Source organism: Ornithodoros turicata, unplaced genomic scaffold (genome assembly GCF_037126465.1).
Source record: "Ornithodoros turicata isolate Travis unplaced genomic scaffold, ASM3712646v1 ctg00001260.1, whole genome shotgun sequence".
NCBI classification, from domain to species: domain Eukaryota; kingdom Metazoa; phylum Arthropoda; class Arachnida; order Ixodida; family Argasidae; genus Ornithodoros; species Ornithodoros turicata.
In genome coordinates this window covers 61,200-82,815 of record NW_026999524.1, presented here as the reverse complement: position 1 = coordinate 82,815, position 21,616 = coordinate 61,200, and the positions used below count along the sequence as shown (strand labels likewise).

The window sequence follows — 21,616 nt, the reverse complement described above, 5'->3', positions numbered from 1 at the left end:
CAAGATTAAGATCTTCGGCGAACTACGGCTAGCTAGTAGGGGATAATTGTTTATCTCAGTTGATTCCGCTCACCCACACTTCCGGAACCGCGCGGATGAGATGGGGGCGATGCCGGCCAGTAGACTGGGCGCTGCGTAGGGTAAAAGGGCGACAGACGTCTGCATGCATCCCGCGCTTCGAGATCTCGCGTTCCAACTGGTGGACGGGGCAGTTCATAAGTAGGTAGTGTCACGCACATTGCATGTCGCAGAAAGGTCGGACAGAACACGGCCGAGGCGCTGCCTCATAACTGCATGGGGTAAACAGAATGTTCATGTGCATGCGGTGAAGAAGGGATGCGTAACGTCGCGGAAGGCCAGGTGGGAACAAAAGTGAGAGAGACGGGTCTTGGGCTCCACAATAACATAGTACACCGCTCGTATTTTTTGTGTATATCTTATTGGGCATTTCATGGTTCGTTTTTGTGTGGCCCTCCATGAATGGTGTCGTCTAAGGTCAGGGGCCTCTGCTTTATATCTCTATTACTTCTTGTTACTTGGCAACCAGGACGGCTACAATGGATATCACTGTGCGGAACCCATTCACTTGATGCGCAGAAGCACATGGCTTCACCAAGACGCACTGCCACTTCAGAAGCCACCTCTTCACATACAATATAATTCAAGTGGGGCAGAATGGTCTGTCTGTAGCGTCGTGACTAGACATTGATCATAAGGTTCGTATTGTAGTAGCACGAAAAATAATCTCGGTCAATGGTTTGGACGGCAACACTCTGCCGAAAAGAGGAATGAAAATTCACGCATCCAAAACGAAATAAGCGAGTGCAGCTTCGTAATGTACTTCCTGATCCTCTACACTGTTAAAACAGAACTTCACCACATAGCACGCTCCAAGCCAACCATCATTCCGAATGATATCATTCTGTGCATTGATTTGATGAAAATGGGAGGAGGCGCCTATCTGGGACAAGACAATCTGCAACAAGGCGCCTCCCCCCTGTTTTGAACAAATGACACAGAATGATATCATTCGGTATGATGGCTGGCTAGGAGCGTTTTGAACAGTGTAGGATCTGCTCATAGTAAATAGCCATAAGATACATATATAACTCGCGGATGATAGGAGCAGTGATTCCCCGTTTTTTTATTTTACCAATCAATCAATCAATAAGAGCATTCAGCGCGTGCTCAAACATCGGCCACCCGCATTGGTATCCGCCTCTGCCCGTTTAGCACGCCCCTCCAAGCTGAAGCTTTTTTTAAAGATACCGCCATATCCGTCCAGGTTGAATCCGAAACTATAACGCCGTTTTTTTTTTATTCCTCGACAGTAACGTCAAAAATTTGACGCCAAAGTGGTAGTAGTTTCAGTGCGATTTGATGCAATGCATGGTAAGAGCAGGCGTTTGAGAATATGGTGAGTTTGTGATTCTGGACATCACACAAAAATGTCACACGCCAGGGTGGTAGGCAGAAAATATTTCGGGGGCGGGGGGGGGGGGTTCTATGGGGACTTTACAAGGAGGATGAGGATTTCCCCCGTGCTTCCCTCTCCCAAATGCACAACTGAACGTACAATTCGCGGAGGGTTTGACCCCCTAAACCACCCTCTGACTAATCCCCTGTCACAGGGAGCGCCCTCGGGCGACGGGCGGGCGGACGTCTGCTAGTCGCGAAGCCTCCGTGATCATGTCATGAATATCACTGCTGGAATATCGCCAGACGTGCTAACACAATGGCAGAATTCATATTCATAAGCTCGATGAATCTCCGATCTCGATGAATTGCCATTTCTAGTCTTGATGTAGCCCCAAGAAACTTCGTACACTGAATGGAAATTGGCCAGTATATTACTTGACCGTCATCAACATCATTCGCGTTTCCTGAACGCCAGCTAACATCCACAGGATCTTAGTCATCTCGAGTACCTCTTGCAGTACTGACAATTTATTCGCCTATAAATCACTGACACAATGCCTGAGTTACTCAAAGTGACACTCGTTTTCATAGCACAGAACTTGACTACGTGGCATGCTGAGGAGCAAACTTTCCACAGCATGATAGCGTTAATACTCCTGATTTGTGGAAGTGCAGTGAACGCACCCTTTTGTGACGTTTAACAGAATTGCGTGAGTGTCACAAAACGGCGTACGCGCCTTCCGTTTTCGACAAATCAAGAGGGAGAACGTTGTTACTGCGGTTATGAGATGTTATCCAGCGCGTTCTCGCATGATTTATAGTGAAGACCTCGGCCGCGTGAGCTAGCCGGGTAGAGTTCGAGAGCGCACGGAGCGCGGTGCTTTTTACTATACGGGATATCTCCTTTTGCGAAGTGTGCCGCTCCCGCGCTCCGCACCTTCATCACCGGTTGCACCCGCCTGCACCTTAATGACATTTCTTGAAGTTACAAGGTCGGAAGACAGCTGTATACCGGAAAATAAGATTCAGTGACACTGAGAGGCCTATTCAGTTACATTCCAAACACAACTTGCGTGCACGCGTCTTGTGCATTCCCAAAGCTCTGTAGAGGAAGAAGACGTCCTGCGCCACAGAGGCGCGAGACGTGACTGCATTTTCCCCCTTTTATGTTCGGCCTTTGACCAGTAAAGACGTTCTCTCCCCCTTACAGGCTCGTCTCCTCAAGTTGGTGACCCGGACAGAACACCACTAGTCCTAGCTCTATACAGCACCGGACATGGACCCGAGTGCTACGTCACAACGGCAGTCTGCCTCGGATCACGGCGATGCCTCCGCTTCTCCCAAAGCCGCCATCTCCGCGCCCGGCCGACTACCGGACTTCTGGCGTAATAATGTCCGCCTTTGGTTTGCGCAAGCCGAGTCAGAGTTTGCACTCAAAGGCATTCGCTCCGAATCGACGACGTACCACATGACCATACGGGCCCTTTCGGAGCGAGACATAAGCGAAGTTGCCGACATAGTGGCCAACCCACCGACCCATACTCCTTCGGGTGTATCCCGTTTGAACCCATTGAAAATAATATTTCAAAAACAAACGCGTAAGTACCCACTGTTAAAAATATATCTCCCAGAATGTACGCTTAAAAGTAGACGCACAAAAATAATCGCCGAAATATCCCCGTTTAAATATAAACGCTAAGAAACCCACGCTTAAGAATATTCGTTAAAAATAAATCGTTTCAGAATCCCCCCAAATCCACTGTACAGTTGCTAGAGTCAAGTGGTATGGCCCAAATCAAGGTGAACTGCAAGCAATGGGCTTAACCTAACCTCACAGGACCAAACTAGCCTAATCTATCCCAAAACTAACCGAAATCAAAGTAACCTAACATAACATAACATGATATAACCAGGCTCCAACAGCTCCCCATAGAGCCCATAGTTTGAGATAATTCACACAACACTGGGCACACGACCAATCAAATTGCGACGTGGTGGATATTATGCACAACCAGTCGGCTAATCAGGAGCCTCCATGTCTGGCTGGCTTTTCGGTCGGTCCTGGCTACCATCGACTTCTACTGGATTTCAGGCCTGCCGCCGTTACTCGGTATTCAAAATAACTAAAGCGATTTTGGGGTAAAATAAAGATTTATTTGATACAAAGCACTAATTCAAAGATCTGATACATGGGTGCACTGTGCGTACAAAGCCCACTGCGTTGCTGACACACTGGGACAAAGTTGGAACATGAAGCAGAACGAACACACCGTTCAACTCCTAATAGCGAGCCAGTCTCATCAGTGCGTACCATTTCATGATGAGCATCTTCTTTCGCTGCCTGCGGTGCATCCATTATAGCGAAGCGAAAAGCGCTTGTGTGGCACGTAATGCTGTCTTTGTTGACAGTCCTCGAAGTCCAACGGAGCTCGAACTTGTTCTTCACGCTCCAACTCATGAAGCACTCCGGTACCGCAGTTGACAAATTGTTCGTGGGATAACAGTTGTGTCCAGAAACAGCACAACACGCGTGGACTCACAAGGACGAACCAATAAACCCGCGAACATATTTCTGCAAACTGTTCTGTCGATTGACACCACCGAACACAGGAGGACGACATGCCGGCGACGCTATTTCGAAACTATGGTGAAACGGCCGGGACGCTGTACGCACATGCGCGCTACAAAATGCGGTTTCAAAACGTTCTCGACCAATCGGAGCGCGCGCGCAGTCTAGGCCAATGGGCTTGCAACACGGTGTATGGGCGCAGTGGTACATACTCTACAGCCGCGTCCTCGGGTACCTGAGGAGGACTGGTATAACCCGGCGTAAATTGCAATCAGTCCGCCTCCGTGCTAGATGGTGAAGGGATTTTGAAGCAGTTTATTCGGTGGATTATTGAACGGTGATCTCTAAGCGGGGATAGTAAGCGGTTTATTTTAGGAGATATATTTTTAACCGTGTATTTTTTTAAGCGGATTATTCTTGAATGTTTTATTCTACGCGTTCTTAATGGTGGATTTCGGGGACCTCCCCCCAAGCAAGCATGACACAGCGCTTTCAGCGGAAGAGCTAGGCGACTACAAACCATCTCAGCTCCTGCGTCGATCGAAAGCGCTCCTTGCGGACAAGGCAAGCTCGTTCGACGAAGACTGCTTGCGGGAATTGTTCACGGAGTCCCAGACCACGTCACTCACGGAGCTCGCAGCGTTGGCTGACCAACTCACCGAAGGCATGTCCCCATCCGTGGCGGCTGTTCACACCTCTCACACCCACCACGCCCAACCCGACCTGGATTCTCGGCTGCAGGCGTTGGAGAAGTCGCTTGAGAGCCTTCCTCTGGTGCTACGATCAGACCGGTCGCGCCGTCGTTCCCCCTCCCCAGCACCACCAGATCCACGGCGCATCGGCAGTCGGCCGCAAGGCTGCACGGCCACCTACCGTTATCCGTCACCTCCACTGCCGGAATCGCTCCTTTGCTGGTGTCACCTCAAATTCGGTGCAGCTGCCCGCCAATGTCGTCCCCCCTGCGTGTGGGCGGGAAACCGGCGAGCCGCCCGTTAGCGACGACGAACGGAACCCGCGCGGCGCAAAGTCGTCTGTTTTACATCACCGACAGACTTTCCGGGGCTCCGCTTTCTTGTTCATACCCGAGCTCAAATCAGCGCCGTGGCCCCACTTCCTGGCGACCGTGCCAAGCGCTCCCCATGCCTTCTCCTACAAGCTGCGAATGGTTCACCCATTCCATCCTTCGGCGACCGCACCGTAACGGTAGACTTCGGATTATATCGCAAGTTCAAATGGTCGTTTGTTGTCGCGAACGTGGTACGCCCACTTCTCGGTGCCGAGTTCTTGAACTACTTTCACCTCGACGTTTGCAAGCGCCGTCTAATCGACGCGGTAACAATGGGTTCTGTCAACGGAACTGCGGCCTACCCTTCTGCTGGCATCCATACTGCGATTGCTCCCACTCCCAGGAACAAGTTCGAAGCCATCCCCGCCCAGTACCCTGCGCTGACGATGCCGTGCAATCTACGACTTCAACCCAAGCACAGCGTGACGCACTGTATCGAGACTGACGGTCCACCTGTTTTCGCCCGACCTCGACGCCTTCCGCCGGATCGTCGCGCGGTAGCACAAAAAGAATTCGAAAGCATGCTTGAATTGGGAATCGTCAGACCGTCATTCAGTAAGTGGGCGTCTCCACTACACATGGTCCCCAAGAAGACCGGGGATTGGCGGCCCTGTGGAGACTGCAGGGCGCTTAACCGTATTACAAGGCTCAACCGGTATCCCATATCTCACATCCAGAATTTCCAGGATCCAGGACATCCAGGATCCAGGAGGCCAGTGTTCGGCCTTTGACCAGTAAAGACGTTCTGTCCCCCTTACAGGCTCGTCCCTTCAGTTCTCTTAGTAGAGACTTCGGAACCAGTCGGACAGAGTGGACGGAGCACAATCTGCAGAGCCGCTACTTAACGCGCCCCTCTTGTGTATCTAGGCGGGTGCTAAAGGCCCCGTAAAAGTCGAGGAATGCGAACAGGCAGCATATGACGTTGGAATCAGCAGAGAAAGTTGAGCATCACAGATACATTTGCAACTGTGTACTTTGTGCGGTTCCTTAAGTACTCAAGTAGCAAACCGGAAGTCAAGACATAAAAATGGAAAACATCCGTAAGTTTTGCGTCTGGCGGCAGTATTTTTGAATGAGAGTTGTGGAGTGCTCTCCCCTTTTTTTCATAGTATACCGAGATATGCAAGGAGAAATAAATCAGGAAATAAAAATATTTCTACCAGCAAAGCTGGTTGCCTGAGCAAATATTATCGGAAATTGTGTAGTGTGTTACAGTTCATAATTATGGACAAGCACTACCTAGCTTGTCCTACTATTTCCGGTACAAGGTTTCGCGAGCACTAAAAGTGATTTGTAGCTTAGACGATTTCAGAAGGCTACAAGTACGTCATCGAACGAGACTACCACGCACGCCGTCAATAACTCTGTACGCGGACAACGTCGTATCCAGCGGATATTTTCACACTCCCATACCCATAGGAACATCACAGCGTTCCTAGCACCAGATTTTAGTGAGGATTGGGGTTTTATGTATCCATTGTCACATCTGCCGAAGGCTGAATTTGCGAAGAAACTTACTGAGCCTACCTCAGTAGAACTCAATGGAAGGACACTTCGAGTCGACTGCGTCCATGGCCCTGTATGCGGATACACAAACCCTATTACTTTCTTTGAACACCTCCGTCACAAGAACTGCAGCGTCGATCAACATGCAACCCTCCCAGAGACAAGACTGAATCCAGAAAACTTCACCGCGTCACATATAGCGGATCTGTTGCAGTTTTATAATTTTCTGTTAAATGCAACGGACGTACTACTGGACCCGTACGACTAAGATTGCCGGACATTTAGCACCAATACCGCGTACTTGGGACCCACTCATTTCGTACTCTTCGGAAAGGCTCGGAAGCCACAGGCAAAAGAAGCGGTCATTCTCTTGCCATTTAGCTACAGCGTCTGGATGTGCGTATTTTCTGCGGCGCTGTTTTGTTCTACCATGACATTCCTCGTCTTCAAAACAGCTACTGGAAGGTCACCCACCTTTTACAGATTGTCGGCCTTCTAGACAACGTCACTTTTTTCGACGGCCAGTCCGGGGCTGCTGGCATTTGATCATCCGAGATTGACGTGTATTCGAATTATCCTTGTGTCGTGGCTGTTCTTTGTGCTGACGCTGTCCAGGGTCTACAAGGGATCTCTGACGTCTCCACTCCGAAATGTCCCACTAGAAGATGGAATTTATGACACGGCATCGCAGTTACGGCACAATGGTAAACGTAGTGTGTGTTTATGCATTTACCGCACACCCCATATATGGCTAAAGATGACTTTGAAGGGCGTGGCTAATGACTTCGCACCACGATGCAACTGCCTTTCTGCGCCTCTTGCAAGATATCCAGTTTATGTGGCAAAAGTTGAGGACTTGAACGAGTGCATAGAGGTTCTCCCAAATGATACTTTCGGCTTTCAAGAGATCATTGACGGTGAGGCGCCTTCTGGACCTGTCGTACACTACGGGTCACCTTACAGGGCAGCCCTCAAGGATTTGATAACACAAGGATTCGAGGCAGGACTGTACGAGAGGGCAAGGTCCTTGGACGACTTCAAGAGCTCTTATAAAAGAGACAGCGAAACAGCTAATCAATATGATCAGGGGGTCACTCCCTTCACTGTGGCTGATTTGAGGCCCGCTTTCGTCGTATTTGTTGGTGGATTAGTTGTTAGTTTCGTAGCATACCTCGGTGAGAGACAGGTAGCTTGGCCTGCAAAGCACCGCAGCCTATGGGGAAAGAAGTGCAAGGAGATGAAGAACGTGTTGGTTTAGTAACATGATGAATAACACCTGTTCGTCTGTGTCTTTTTTGCGTTATTTATCATGGAGGAAGAAGTGCACGATTCGAAAATTGATTAGGAAATTCTTGAGGAAAGAAGCTAAATCTGCTGAGGTGAAATGAACATGATTGAGAACGCGGAGTGTGTGTGTCGTCGTTGTTCCTTCGCGTTCCGAATCATGTTCTGTCCCGACAAACACGCTGTACACATTCTCGCAGGCGAAATCCATTAATGTAAGACGCGTTGCCACACGCTTCCTGCTTGAAAGGATTCCTCGAAGTGTGCGTGAAATATAGGCAGTTCTCGAAGACTGCACTGCAGAGTGGTTATATCAGTAGCGCAGACACGCGCAGTGTACCTCCCTGTCGCCCAGACACCGGAAGTGTGTGTTTGCGAGCTGGAGGGAGGTTCCGTCTAAACCACAATAAGCACTCGAATGCTTTACCGCAACCGGGAATGCGCAACCGGGGAAATACTTAATAAAATTGGAAATATCACAAAAACAGTGACAGTAGCCTAGGAAGTACGCAGAAGTACCGCTGAAGCCTTGAGAAAAGTACCCAAGTTCGCTAGACCCTGGTAAGTGGTGCCGTTCAGTGTGGCATCATTGGAAGCGCACGTGACAGACAATGAAGAGGTGTTGGTTCGAGTGCTGCCGCTGTCTGGATCTTCCGAGGATTGCCGGACATCCATCTCGAACAATGCTTCCCTGTAATGCACGGTGCGTTGAAAAAAAAAAGGTGGGGGGGGTTATTAGGTAGTTCTAGAAGAACAATATACCGCGTTGGGCTCTCAACGAATAAGGGGGCGTCGCAGCGCAATATCTTGTGCAACGCGCCGTGACGATTGCTTATTGCGTGCCTGGGTACCATTACCGTGCATTGCCTAAATACGAGGGGTGTTGAAGTCAAACCGGGACTTTTGATTTTTCGCGAAAGTAAAATGAACTTACAGTTGAAAAATTAGAAATTAACGGGTGCGTCGCGTCTGTGAAGCAGGAGGTCACTTAAAACAACACAGCCGCGTTTACATGAATTCGACAGAAGCGGGTCGCGTTGGGTTGTAGGGTTCGACTCGGTCATGTAAACGGGTCGTGTTGAGTTCGCGTCGCGTCGAGTCCAGACATCAGGGAGCTCGACTCGCTCTGGCTAGGCTGGTATACCAAACGACAAAACTTGCATTACAAGCACAGGAGTGACACAAACCCGCCATTGGTGTAACCACCCTCAAGCGGGTGCTTTTCGCAAAACCGCCATCTTGTCGTAGTCACACGTCATAGGCAACGTGATTTTGAGGTGATGTGACTTTGTTGACATGTCGTTTTAGCCGCCTAGCCTAGCCGCTTAGTTTTAGCTTGCCGACATATTCCCGTTTTCATAAAGTCAAGAGATAAACATGTTTTGACTGGGAAAACTGGGCTTCTTGCACGACACGATATGCCGTTTCAGTTTACTTTGTAAGTGCATCACACCGATTCCACTGTGTCTTAATGAGGGTTCGATAGCAGATCCTCGAAGGTGGTCAACAATCTGCGAGTTTTACTGATATGGGATAGAAACAATTACCGGCATCGACAAACGTCCAAAACTGCACACAGAACAATCGTGTTGTCTAAAAGCGGTTTGACCGCCGATCACGGTCGAGGCCATTTTTAATGTCACGTGTGCGGCGACGTTTGCTCTGACGTGCTATCATGACCTGACCAGAATGCATTGCGTTCGCAAAGCACGCTTTCCTCTATATGGTGCGATACACTGGATGCCACCCCTGTGATTACAAGCCCCTTCGGATCTGTTTGTTGATCGCTTCGCCGCGTATTGCTCTAAGGCCGCGTACCCACATGCGGATAATCTGCGCGGAAACGCGAACGCGCCGCGGTTAAACTCTTGCCGCTGGGCGGGAAAAGCCACCTCCGCTTTCCGCTTTCTGGTGATCCGCACGGCATCCGCACGTGCTCGGCCAATCAGGAAGTAAGCGGAAGTTGCGTGCGTTCTTGTTTTCTTCCGGTCTCTCGCGGGAGAGAGCATTGACGGCGTCGTTGACTGGGAGGTATGTCGCAGTGATGCTCACGTTCTTCAACTGGCAAATATTTACGACGGAAATGAAACATCATTATAAGGCGTTATATTTAACTGACTTTTTGGGCCGACACTGAAGTAAAATTTGAGAGGGCAGGTAAGGAAAGTATAAGATATTGACTGTCAAAGATTGTTCACGAGAAAAGAATGCGCTTAATGCGCTATCGCCACAGCGAATGAAACCAAAGGCTTCGTTTCTTGCGTCTGCGATGATGATTTCGCACAAGCTCAGGTGTAAGAATAGGATCGTTCACTACAAACAATTGCTCGCTTTCGCTGTCGTCCGCCATCTTGTCAAACACGGTCTCAGAAGCTCTGGCTGTGGAGAGCCGCGGAATGAGGAAGTGTAGCTGGGGAGGCACGGGCAAACGCGCGGCAGGCGGTTGCGCACATCTCTAGCGCATGCGAGTAGTATAGTGATCAGCTCAAGAAGCCGGCAACTCACACAGTGACCTGAACACCATTAATTAGCAATTAGAGTAATTTGGGACCCCCACAATAATTAGGATCATTCAGTGAGTCATTACACTAATTGGAATGCATCCCCAGAAAACACAAGGCGTCCCAGGGACGTCCTCAAAGGGTCAACACGTCCCTCGTCCCGTCAATGCGGCCGTAAGACACCCTCGGGATGTCTTTTCAGGACCGTCGCTCAAGTGTCACCTGGTGCTTCCCTGTGCCACAGTGCAGCTGACAGCACTGGGACTAACGCTCATACGGCGGTTCTCTGTTGGACAAGTAAAGCCAATGACACCATCAACCCCAGTTTTTTAAAGAAAATCACAATGAGTTTGTATCCATTTGCGTACAATGTACTACTTTGTTACTACGGTAACAAAGAAAGGAAATTAGCTTGGAAGGGCCTCGATTGTGTCTTTCCCTCATTAGCACCTGCAATATGGGGTACAGTATCGCCTCTGGCGATGAAACTCCCCATTCATTATCTTAAAATAAATTTCTTGTGGTTGTTAGCTTGATGCTGAAGGTCATATTCCAGTGTTTCGTGTTCGTCTGATCACATTATAACCGGTTTCAGCTTTAGTGTACTAATTGTACATCAGGTAAAATGTTTACTGAAAATATTTCAATCAAGTCGTTGTGGACACAACTACAACGCGTGTTCATCGTATTATATAATATCAAGTTCAGAGAAAAACGAGTACAAATAATTTCGCGAAATCACCCAGATAAATGTTGCAGGTGGCGCCGTAGTTCCGCACTCCAAATGGCCATGCCGTTCGTTTGCGCCTTTGCTTGATGGTGACTTTTGGTTCAAGACAAAAGATCACGTAAGGAATAGCGTTCCTTATTTCGTTTTCAAATGTGTTTGTGCAGCTTGTTTTACCATGCCTAAGTGGTCGCAGTCAACTCTATTTAAGAAGATGGCGCGATATTTAAGATAAAGCGACAGTGATGGAATTGAAGTTTGTCAGAATGGTGCCGAGCAACAGCCTGTGTTGTTGACCAGAAACTTCGAAGCATTGTCAAACGCTGATGGGTTTGATCACTCGGATACTAGGAGGAATGTGCGCATTGGGGTTCCGGATGCAGAATCCGCAAACCTCGAACTGGAGGAGATGCAGCAGCAGTTGAAACAATGGGCGCTCTCAGGAGTACACCACAAACATGTGACTGGCATATTAAAAATTTTGCGGTCGCATCGGTGATTTGCCGATCTTCCGGGCTGCGCACGCACGTTGCTAAATACACCACGTCTTCCGACAGCGATTAAATCAATGTGTGACGGCAAATACTGCCATTTTGGCCTAGAAAGTGGTCTGCAGTATGTGCTGGGTGCGGTTCATCCACTACCTTCCACAGTCTCCATCAATATCAGTATCGATGGCCTCCCTTTAACAAAAAGAACAACCTCACAATTCTGGCCTATACTCTGCAAAGTAATGAACTGTGGCAACAACATTCAGCCTTTCCCGGTGGGTGTCTATTATGGCCAGATGAAAGCGTTGTCCGCAAACACTTTTTTTGGGCCATTTGTTGAAGAAGTAAGTGCTTTGCTTGAAAGTGGCCATGCATTCAGGTTCAGCAGGTGAACATTCTAGTATCTGCATTTGTGTGATGCGCCTGTGAAATCATACATCCTCGCAACCAAGGGCCACTCGGGGTATTTTAGTTGTACAAAATGTTCCGTTGAAGGCGAGTATGGTACCGACAGGGTGTGTTTCTGGGCACAAGTGCACAGCTGAGGACAGACGAGAACTTGGGCAACCGCACCCAGGAGGAGCATCATGTAGGGACTTCAATATTGGAGCAGCTCCGGACAGACTTGGTAAAGCAAATCCCTCTGGACTATATGCACGTCGTCTGCCTCGGTGTCCAAAAGAAGCTGCTTACTATGTGGTTTACTGGTTCTAGGATGCATAGACTTGGCCCAGCCATAAGGGAGGCTGTGTCTGTAAGCCATACAGCACTTGCACCCTTTGTGCCAGGAGATTTTAGCAGGAAACCTCGAAGTATCTCAGAGGTAAACAGGTGGAAGGCTACAGAATTCCGAATGTTCTTATTGTATACAGGACCAATTGTGTTAGCAAACTCCCTATCTTCAGCCTTGTACAAGCATTTCATGGAGCTTCACGTAGCAGTTTTCATACTTGTAAGTCGTAGCCTTTTCGAGCAACATGGAGAATGCGCGGAAGAGCTCCTCCGACATTTTGTTGAGAAGAGAAGTTCCCAAAACTGTATGGGAGTTATACAGTGTCACACAGTGTACATGCTCTGTGTCACCTCTCAAGTGATATCCGAGTGCATGGTCCACTAGACGTCTGGAGCGCCTTCCATTTTGAAAATTTCATGCAGGTGCTTAAGAAGTATGTGAGAAAGCCAGATAGACCTTTGGAGCAGCTTTATAATCGCATATTTGAGCAGAGGTTAGTTCCACCAGCCTCACAGGGCAGTGACGCGCCGTCCAACACATTGCTGTCGCTTGAAGTCTCTTGTGCATCTGTTTCTTCTGCGTGTATTCCACCGCTCTACAAGAAGATCACAGTACCTGGACGTTTCTTTTTGCAGAAAGACTCGAAAGCCTCGACATGTCTGCTGCACGACGGTAGTGTAGTTACAGTTTGTGGGGCTGCAATGGACAGCCGAACAAATGAGCCATGCATTGTTGGCAGAAAGTTCAGGGTGCTTTAAGACTTGTACACATTCCCATGCAGTTCATCCACTTTGGGTATCCACAGCGTTTCACAACTGTCCTCAGTTTGTGCAGGCAATTGTCCGCAGTACGAATGAAATGTATTAAGCTCCCACTCAGGGGGAACAGGCACGCCGTCTGTCCGTTGCCTCACACTGAGCTCTAGCAGAGTTACATGTGTTGCAGTGTTTGCATTTTAACAGCAGCCTTTGTTTCACTGTGAATATGTTGGCTGTTGTGTTGCAGAATTGGTGTGATGGTGTGACTTTACATCATCATCCTTTCCAATCAAGAGACATGCCCCAAACGCACTGCATTCAATCTGTAGTTATATTTTGGAATTCTTTATTTTCTTCACACTCAAGTGCTGGTAGATTCGTGCTTGAAAAGTGGTCCGCTTTTGCTTGTTGCAGTATCCTGCATGTTTATTAACTTTATGTGTAAGCTATTTGGTGGTCGAACAGGTGAACCCCTTCCAATGTATGCCGTTGTAAAGTTCCTGGATGAAAGTGTGGCGGTGGTGCCATGCACATGGCTAGAAGGAGATGGCTGCCGTTGGCCTCCGCCTAAAGATGAGAAGAAATTGGACGTGCTGGTCCGCAAGGGCAAAGAACCTCAGTCTAGCTGGAAAATGCTTCCTTGCAAGATTTTGGAACGTTATGGTATGATGTTGTCTTGTAGCTACTTTTTTCTTCAGGTCAATGTAATGCCAGCATGTTTTTCTGCAGCGTCTTATGATACCGCACGGGCTGGGCTGGTGCTTGCCGAAGAAACTTCTGACCTTAACGCGGACATTGAGTATGGCCGTGGGAAGCGCCGGAGAATAAGCACCATTTATGCTTCTGATAGTGATGACCTTCAGTCACGTACCCCCCCTCAGCCTAGTCGCCCGCCGCGCATCGAAAAACGAGGTGAGCACCTGTTTTTCACAGCAATGCACTGTCAATGCAACTGGCATAAAGGGATCTGCGCCCCCTTGCAGAAAATTAATTGCATACCTGAGACAGCAATTACTTTTCCTGATAAAATGATTTTTATCGTGAAGCAGGTGATAGTCATTAGCTGTGGTAAGTAGTGTAATGCAAAAAAAAAGTCGATGAACTCTTGCATACACCTGTAACTGTATCAGTGTGGTTTGTACAGCAAAATATACAGGGTGTTTGTTTTCAAGCATTACAGAATTTGTATTAAAATGTAATGAGAGCTGCACAGATGTTGTTTTTCCACTTGAGTTATAGGGCCAGGCGGGCAGTCTCTGGAAGAGAGTATGTAGCTACACGATGACCAATTACTTAAATTCATAAACTGCTTAATTACGAATTTAATCAGTTCAGGATCTGGGCAAAAGGGAGATAGCAGAGTGACAGAGCAGCCTCGTTGAGAGCCATTATACGTTTAAAACACGCTGCAACATGCACGTGCATTATAATATCAGTCCCCGAATTTTGATACACAAATGACATCTATGCTGCTTAATAGGAGCTGAAGAGCGCTGACTACATGGTGACTTCCTGTCTCGGGTTTCGACCTGTACGCATCTATGCTGCTGTCAAAATGCTGTAACACTTTAACAAGAACCTTAACAACAGGTCTTCTTTGATATGTTTCAGAACTCACGTAAGTTTTTTTTTCTTCTGTTCATGTCTCGCGATGTTTTATAAACCACCTTGCCTGTACCGTCACCCTTCTCTCCCGCTATGCCATTATAGTTACTATGTATACCATGTTATAGTCCAAATTCATGATATCTCGTTTCCATAAAAATAGAACGGATTACACAAGTATGGTGGGAGCATGGTGTGTCGTAATATAATCCGTTCCATGCAGAATATGTAGTCATAAATATAGATTATAGTTATGTCTTCAGCTGTGCTGAATGCACGTGACCCACCTGGATCAGAGGGAAAATGTTACCACAGACCTCCAGCATACAGCCCTATGAGCAGCGACAGTAAGTGACTTCAGTAAGACTTCATTTCGTTGATAGTAGCTTGGCATAACGATTAGAGTTAACGATATAGTAACACGACCACATTTTGACTAACAGTGCCAATTTCATGTACAGAATGAAAAGACTGGATTCAGGCTCGTTACACTTGCGCACTTCATATATTGCAGATGACGACTGCTCTTTTTTCCAAGGGAGTGCTCAGTGTTCTGGCCCACAAGCTTCTCAAAGTAATAATAGCAGGGCAAGAAATGGTACTGGTGAGTAGTGGTGCAACGTGTTTGTGCACAGGATATTAAAAAAAATTACTAACTGCTATTACTGTGGGCTGGGTAGTACACTGCCATGTGATGTGCTCCTCTATTGGGTAACACACAACATTAGAACACTAGAAAAACAAAACATTAGAAAACAGATTCAGCCCGTCTTGTGTGGTTTTGTTCCGTTGTGTGTAGCCACCTGGATTGGGCTTAGTCTTATGTACGATTCTTGTATTCCCCTAGAGGGGGGCATATAAACGGAGGACATCATTGTGACCTACGTCGTTTCCACCACAGAAAGTATGCAACAAATCCAGCCACAACGAGCAATGCCTTCCTATGACAGCCAGGGGATCGGGCCGATCCTGGAAACATTCAGTGATAGTGAGATCTATTTCAGTTTTGCTCCCACTGGTGTGTCAGGTTACCCTGCTAGTGCTTCTCAGACTCTGAGTAATACTTCGAAATGCTTTTTGTCATTTAGGCCACCACCACACTGTGCCAACTGCACTTGATCATCCCAGGGGTGGCTAGTAAGAATTTGTGTTGGCTGAAAATACATTTATTTCTGCAAACTGAAATGCTCTTAGCGTCATTGAGTTCAATAAACAGAGTACTGTTCTGACTAAAGTTGTATTTGTAGCGAAAACTGTGGGACAGTTCCAGTCAGTACCCGCTGGACCTCCCTGCGATAGCCAAGCAGTCGAGCAGCTCTACAGGGCAGCTGGTGATAGTGAGCCACTTTTTTGTTTATTTCTGCTGCGTAGTATGGTTCCTTGCTGGCGTTCTTCTAAAAGGGCATGCGATAATAACTCTGACTGCTTCTCCCTATTTCAGAGCACCGTAACACACTTTCATTAGCACCTGCTCATACCACAGCAGGTTTGTAGCAAATATGCATGTTCAGAAGTGCAATTATTTGTGCTAGGTAAAATGCTCGTCTCCTTGAGCTATACAAATGAAACACATAGTTCTTATAGTCAAGTTATCTTTACAGCAAAAGGTGTGAGGCGAATCCGGTCAGCACAAGCAGGGCCTTCCTGTCACACCGAGAGAGTTGAGCACCTCCAGGGGGCAGACAGTGATAGTGAGCCATATTTATTTCCATTTATTTCTAGCGTGCTGTTTTGCTACTGCTTATTTTTTCTACACTGTCAGTCAGTGGACAGACTGTTACAAGGGAGGGGGTTATACACACTGTGATTAGTCTGTTTTTCTGCTCTTTAGGCTATCATCACACCATGCCATCCACTCCACATCCTTCAGGTTAGTAGCAAGTATATGCAGGTTCAAAGCAGACTGATTAGCTATGCCCTTGCTTACACACTGTTGTGAATATCCCAAATACCTTTTGCTAGGTTTTGAGAAGAACGTATTACGGTCCCTCAGAATGATCACCCTTCGACTCCTCGAACACACAGAGCAACTGGATACTATCGTGTCGTATCTCCAGAAGCCGACGGCGGAACCTGAGACCGACATGATGACTGAGCCTTTCAGTAATGTCCAAAGTTTCCTGGCTTTCAATGAGGAGCTGAAACTTTCCTCGGCTAAGAGGGAGAAGCTGGTAAGCACACTTTTGCTCTTAATTAACTCGCTTTTTCTATCACCCCTCTGTAGGCTGGCAATGCTATTCGGGCTTGAAAACACATGATGTCCGGTTGTCTGTTCCATAGGGATAGCTCCTCAAGATCACTGTCATTAACTTCATTAAATTTGGCACAACTTTACATTGATGGGATACAAGAGTGACCTTAACTTGATAAATTTCAGAGTTCGTTTCGTAAAAACTGGCACCAGAAACTTAAATTAGATGACAGTCACAACAGGAGATAGCAAAGGCATAGTAAGAACAAATGGTGTTGAACGCATGATTTTAAGCGGGGTACTTTTTGTTATAATTTAATTACACGTTTTCTGGGACACCCTACATAAAACGCACGGCACACATCACTTTCATTTTGAGTAAGGGAGAAGCAGCCCTGCATGCTGTTTAGGGCTTCAGTACATGGCATTCAGGATGGCAAAGTTAAACCCAAATAAAGTATCCCGGGAATTGCTCAGTACACTACATGGTAGCCCCACGTTGATATTTGCTTGTATGTTGTATGTTTTCACAGGCTTGGCATATAATTAACCTAGGAGGTAGCAGCAATGGTGACAGAGCCCGAAGGATTTTGTGTCCCATCCCGATCGACGGAATACTTTTCGCATAATTCGTGTGTAAGCGGCGCTACAGCAGACGACGGATGCGGGCGCCAAGCGGAACTCCCTGCTGGGAATCTTTAGCAACGTCACGAGGAATCTGACCAATAAGAACGCGGCGAGCCAGAGGAGTCCCCGCAGCTTGCTGCTTGCATGAGCAAGGTCAGGGAGACGAAGGCGAAGGCACATACGGAGATGGGGGACTCGGAACGCGGAGGTGGCGAATCGTGCTGTTCAAATGCCTTTAATAATAGCTCCCGTGACGAATATACATGTTTGATGACGGCCCATATTCGACGGATCCGCTTCCTCTGCAAATCGCTGGTGATGTACGTGCCGCAGCTGCGTTAGCGCAACAGAACGAGCCTCAGGACCACTGCTTTAGGTACGTTCATGATTAAAGTGCTCAATACTTGATCCCGTGACATTCACTACGACTCAGGGAACAATCGAAGTGTTTGTGCGGCGTATGTGCGGCGTCTGTACTCCCCAGGAACCCGATGAGTGGCTATAGACCAGATTTTGTTAGCTAGGAAGCAGGGCGCGCGCGCACTGTACTCTGGACGCCAGACGGCGTCTGCTGGCGCCTGTACTGCGGGTTGAGCCATTTTGGTTGACCAGCTAATAGCCGGTGGCAGGCGTCCATGCGCTTGCTGTGATGTATAAACATTATTCGTCTGGGTGCCACTGCTCCGTTGTTGGTTGCACAAATAACCAACGAAAGCGAAAGGTTCTTCTGGAAGAAGTTTGCGACGTGCACAACGGGAAAAGGAGTTCTTGCATGTGCGGTATTTACTCGCTGCATCGATTTCCCGCAGCGCCGGAAAGACGTCGGCAATGGTTAGTAGCTGTCAACAGGAAAGACTTTGCACCCAGCAAGTCCGCACGGGTAGGTATTGTGCGCATAGGTTTCATCTGTGGCGCTATAATGTTCGTCGTTTCGCCCAGGTATGTTCCGTTCACTTCGTAGACGGAAAGCCAACCGAGCTCAATCCGTGCCCTATGCTGCACCTTGGCTACCCAAAGAAGGTAAGCGTGAACTACCAGAATGTGTGACAGGATCTGCTATGACTGTTTCTCGAAATTAAGATTTACAAAGACTTTGTGAAACGTAGGTCACGCGTGGCAGGAGGCCAATAGTCAAGCATACCAAGACTAGGGCAGATGCCACTGCAGCAGCGTCAACTGGAGATGATGTGCACTCTCAGGTATATGAAGTTACCAACAATACTCTCGTACCAACGTTGTAACACACATCACACGTGGAATCAAGTTCGGTCTCCATTTTCTACTGAAAATACTTAGACAACACAAGAAGTTGCAAATGTGTTGCATCAATGTTACTGGATCGTTGAAGTGTTCATGCCCATATTCATCGTTGTAGCAACATATTTGTTTCTGTGTTCATGCTATGTGTCAAAGGCTGCGTAAAGCTAACATTGCGATGATGCTACTGAAGTAATGTTCAATATGTTACACTGGAGGTAATGTGTTGCAAGCAATATCAATGCTATGTAGCAAATGCATTTCTTTGAAAACGCTTAATCAGCAATGTAATGAGATCTGTAGAGCTAGCAGTGTGATTGCGTTACTCAAGCAGTGTTGTGTGTGCTACACTGATGAAATGTCACAGTTACATTGCTCATGTGGTGTTTGGCAATTTTAATGCAGTGCTGCAATAGCACTGCTCACAAAACACTGCATCAGCAACCTAATGTTAACATTGCAGGACTATATTGTATCAATGCTGTTGTATTGTATCTGCTGTATTTCAAAAGACGCGTAGAGCTAACATTGTGATTTTGTTGTTAGAGAAATGTTGCACATGATACATTGAGGAAACGTCGCAGTTACACTGTGGAATAGAGATGATACCTCTGTAACATCTGAAACATTGCAGCAGAAACAAGCATCTTGCTGCAGTGTTGCACTTTCTGCATGCAAGGTGCCCAACGTGCTTCAGTGTTTCAGTAAGCCAAGACACCTATGCTGACATCTCTCACCCCCTACTACGCAAGCAACACAATGGTTGCACCATGTTATTCTATCTGTGATTGCCACCAATAAGCAATGAAATGAAATTTTTGGAACTTCAGGTGATGTTCACCTATCATCTATCAGCTGGTTGTTGATGATGCATTCAAAAGGCAACGTTTCATGTACAAATGGAATGTTACCGCAGTGCTTCTATTTAAGTGTTGATGCAGCATTTCAGATGCCGCATTTTAGATACATTACGATTATGTTGCTGAGGCAATGTTTCACGTGCTGCAGTGAGGGAACATTACAGTTAGATTGCTGATGCAATGCTGTTGAAGTAATATCGTAGGAAATGTTAGGTCAACAACAGACCCTTGGTGTTGCTTTTGTAACGTTGCTACAATGTAAAATAACTCGTCATTAGCACAGTTGCATCAACACAACATTGTCACATTTTTGCAATGATGTTTATAGCACTGTTGCCGGGTAACAAATGCAGTTATTAGTAACATAAAATCAATATTGCGTGGCAATTGCACACTGCAATTCACTGCAACAATTTGTGCTGACTGGGTAATTCCTGCTAGAACATATATTTAAAGATTAATCACAACAAAATAGTTCATTATGGTACTTCAAGGTTATAATCTAATAATGTACATGAATATTTTGCTTCCGTCTAGGTATCTTGTGAAACGCTGTCAACCCCTGATATAACTGCAGTTGCTGTGTCACCAGACTTGTCCAGAGGCGACCCTCCAATGTCATCTACTTCCCAAGTGGAAGAAAGTTCAAGCACTGATAGCAGGTGGGATACCTGCGGCCAGGCGGACGCTCTGGACCTCAGCACTCGCAGGCTTACAACTCCAGTGAAGTGTGTCCCTGAATGTGAGAAACAGGACCGGAGTTGCCAGGCTGTGCCTACCATGCACAGTGTCTCCGTTCAGTGGGAAGACCCATGTATCAGTGTGCTAGAAGATCACTCATATGCTGCAACACTACATGCAACAACCACGTCATCAGAGACACAAACTATGCCCAGGCCCTTATCTGAAGGCATGTCACAATCTGCATGCAGTTTTTACACTGGACTTTCCCTGGATGCCTTTCACAAGCTTGTGACGACAGTGTCTCTTTCCGCGCATATTAGTGGTAGCCTTGGCATTGCTGACCAAGTCCTTTTGGCCCTAATGCGCCTCCGGCTAGGGCTCTTGTATTTCGACCTGGCTCTTCGATTCGGCGTATCAGTCACACAAGCAGGGAAAGTGTTTCGTGGAATGCTCCTGACCTTGCATGGCATTATGAGGAATGTGGTAGTGTGGTTGCCACTTGAAACTATTTTCGCGACAATGCCAGCCCAGTTCAGCACAAGTGGATATGCTAACACGACTTGCATAATAGACTGCACTGAAGTTCAAATGCAACGTCCAAAAAGGCTTTATGCAAGAGGACAGAGTTATAGCCACTACAAAGGATGCAACACCGTCAAGTTTCTGGTGGCAGTAGCCCCAAGTGGTTTTATTATGTTTGTGTCAAATGCCTACGGAGGACGTGCTTCAGATAAGTTCATTGTTGAAGACTCTGGATTTGTGGACTACCTCAGTGAAAACCAAGAAGTCATGGCAGACAGGGGGTTTGGACTTAGCAACACAATGAAGGAAAAAGGAATTCGGCTGAACGTGCCAGCATTTTCAAAAGGCAGGCATCAGTTTCCAGAAGTGGAAGCAACTGTATCACGAAGGATTTCGCACCTGAGGATTCACGTGGAACGTGCTATTAACAGGATGAAGACATATCGTATCTTGAAGAGCTCGCTTCCAATTCACCACAAAAAGCTGATGAACAGTATAATATTAGTGTGGGCAGGCCTGTGCAATTTAAAGGGAGCACTCATTGCACCTCAGAAGGATGACTCTGTTCCTGCACAGTGATACACGTGTCAGATTTCTCTGCATAATGTTGCAATACTGTGTGACATAAAATACCAATGTTGATTCTACATGTATTCTGTACAGTCTCTCAGTCAGGAACAGACAACAGACATTTTATTTACAAAAGGGAATTACATACCGCAAAGTGCCTTGTACTCTTCACAAATTAAGAGATGTCTTGTGTGCACAGCATCAACAAGCCTGGGCAGATAATGCCGAAAATAAAATTCAGAGAAC

At 47.2% G+C, this 21,616-nt stretch overlaps 2 protein-coding genes across 2 annotated transcripts; both read left to right on the top strand.

The window, feature by feature from the left end:
* Positions 1-4,432: 4,432 nt before the first annotated feature.
* On the top strand, positions 4,433-4,984 carry LOC135376733 (uncharacterized). The gene has a single exon (XM_064609223.1). The coding sequence runs from the start codon at positions 4,433-4,435 to the stop codon at positions 4,982-4,984; it is 552 nt and encodes a 183-aa protein (XP_064465293.1).
* Positions 4,985-20,209: 15,225 nt separating this feature from the next.
* On the top strand, positions 20,210-21,379 carry LOC135376732 (uncharacterized). The gene has a single exon (XM_064609221.1). It carries the CDS (start codon positions 20,210-20,212, stop codon positions 21,377-21,379), a length of 1,170 nt encoding a protein of 389 aa, XP_064465291.1.
* The last annotated feature ends 237 nt before the right edge of the window (positions 21,380-21,616 follow it).

What these genes read in the sequence shown, in the direction of transcription:
- LOC135376732 (XM_064609221.1), top strand. Translation starts at nt 20,210, where the DNA reads ATGTCATCTACTTCCCAAGTGGAAGAAAGTTCAAGCACTGATAGCAGG.
- LOC135376733 (XM_064609223.1), top strand. Translation starts at nt 4,433, where the DNA reads ATGGTGGATTTCGGGGACCTCCCCCCAAGCAAGCATGACACAGCGCTT.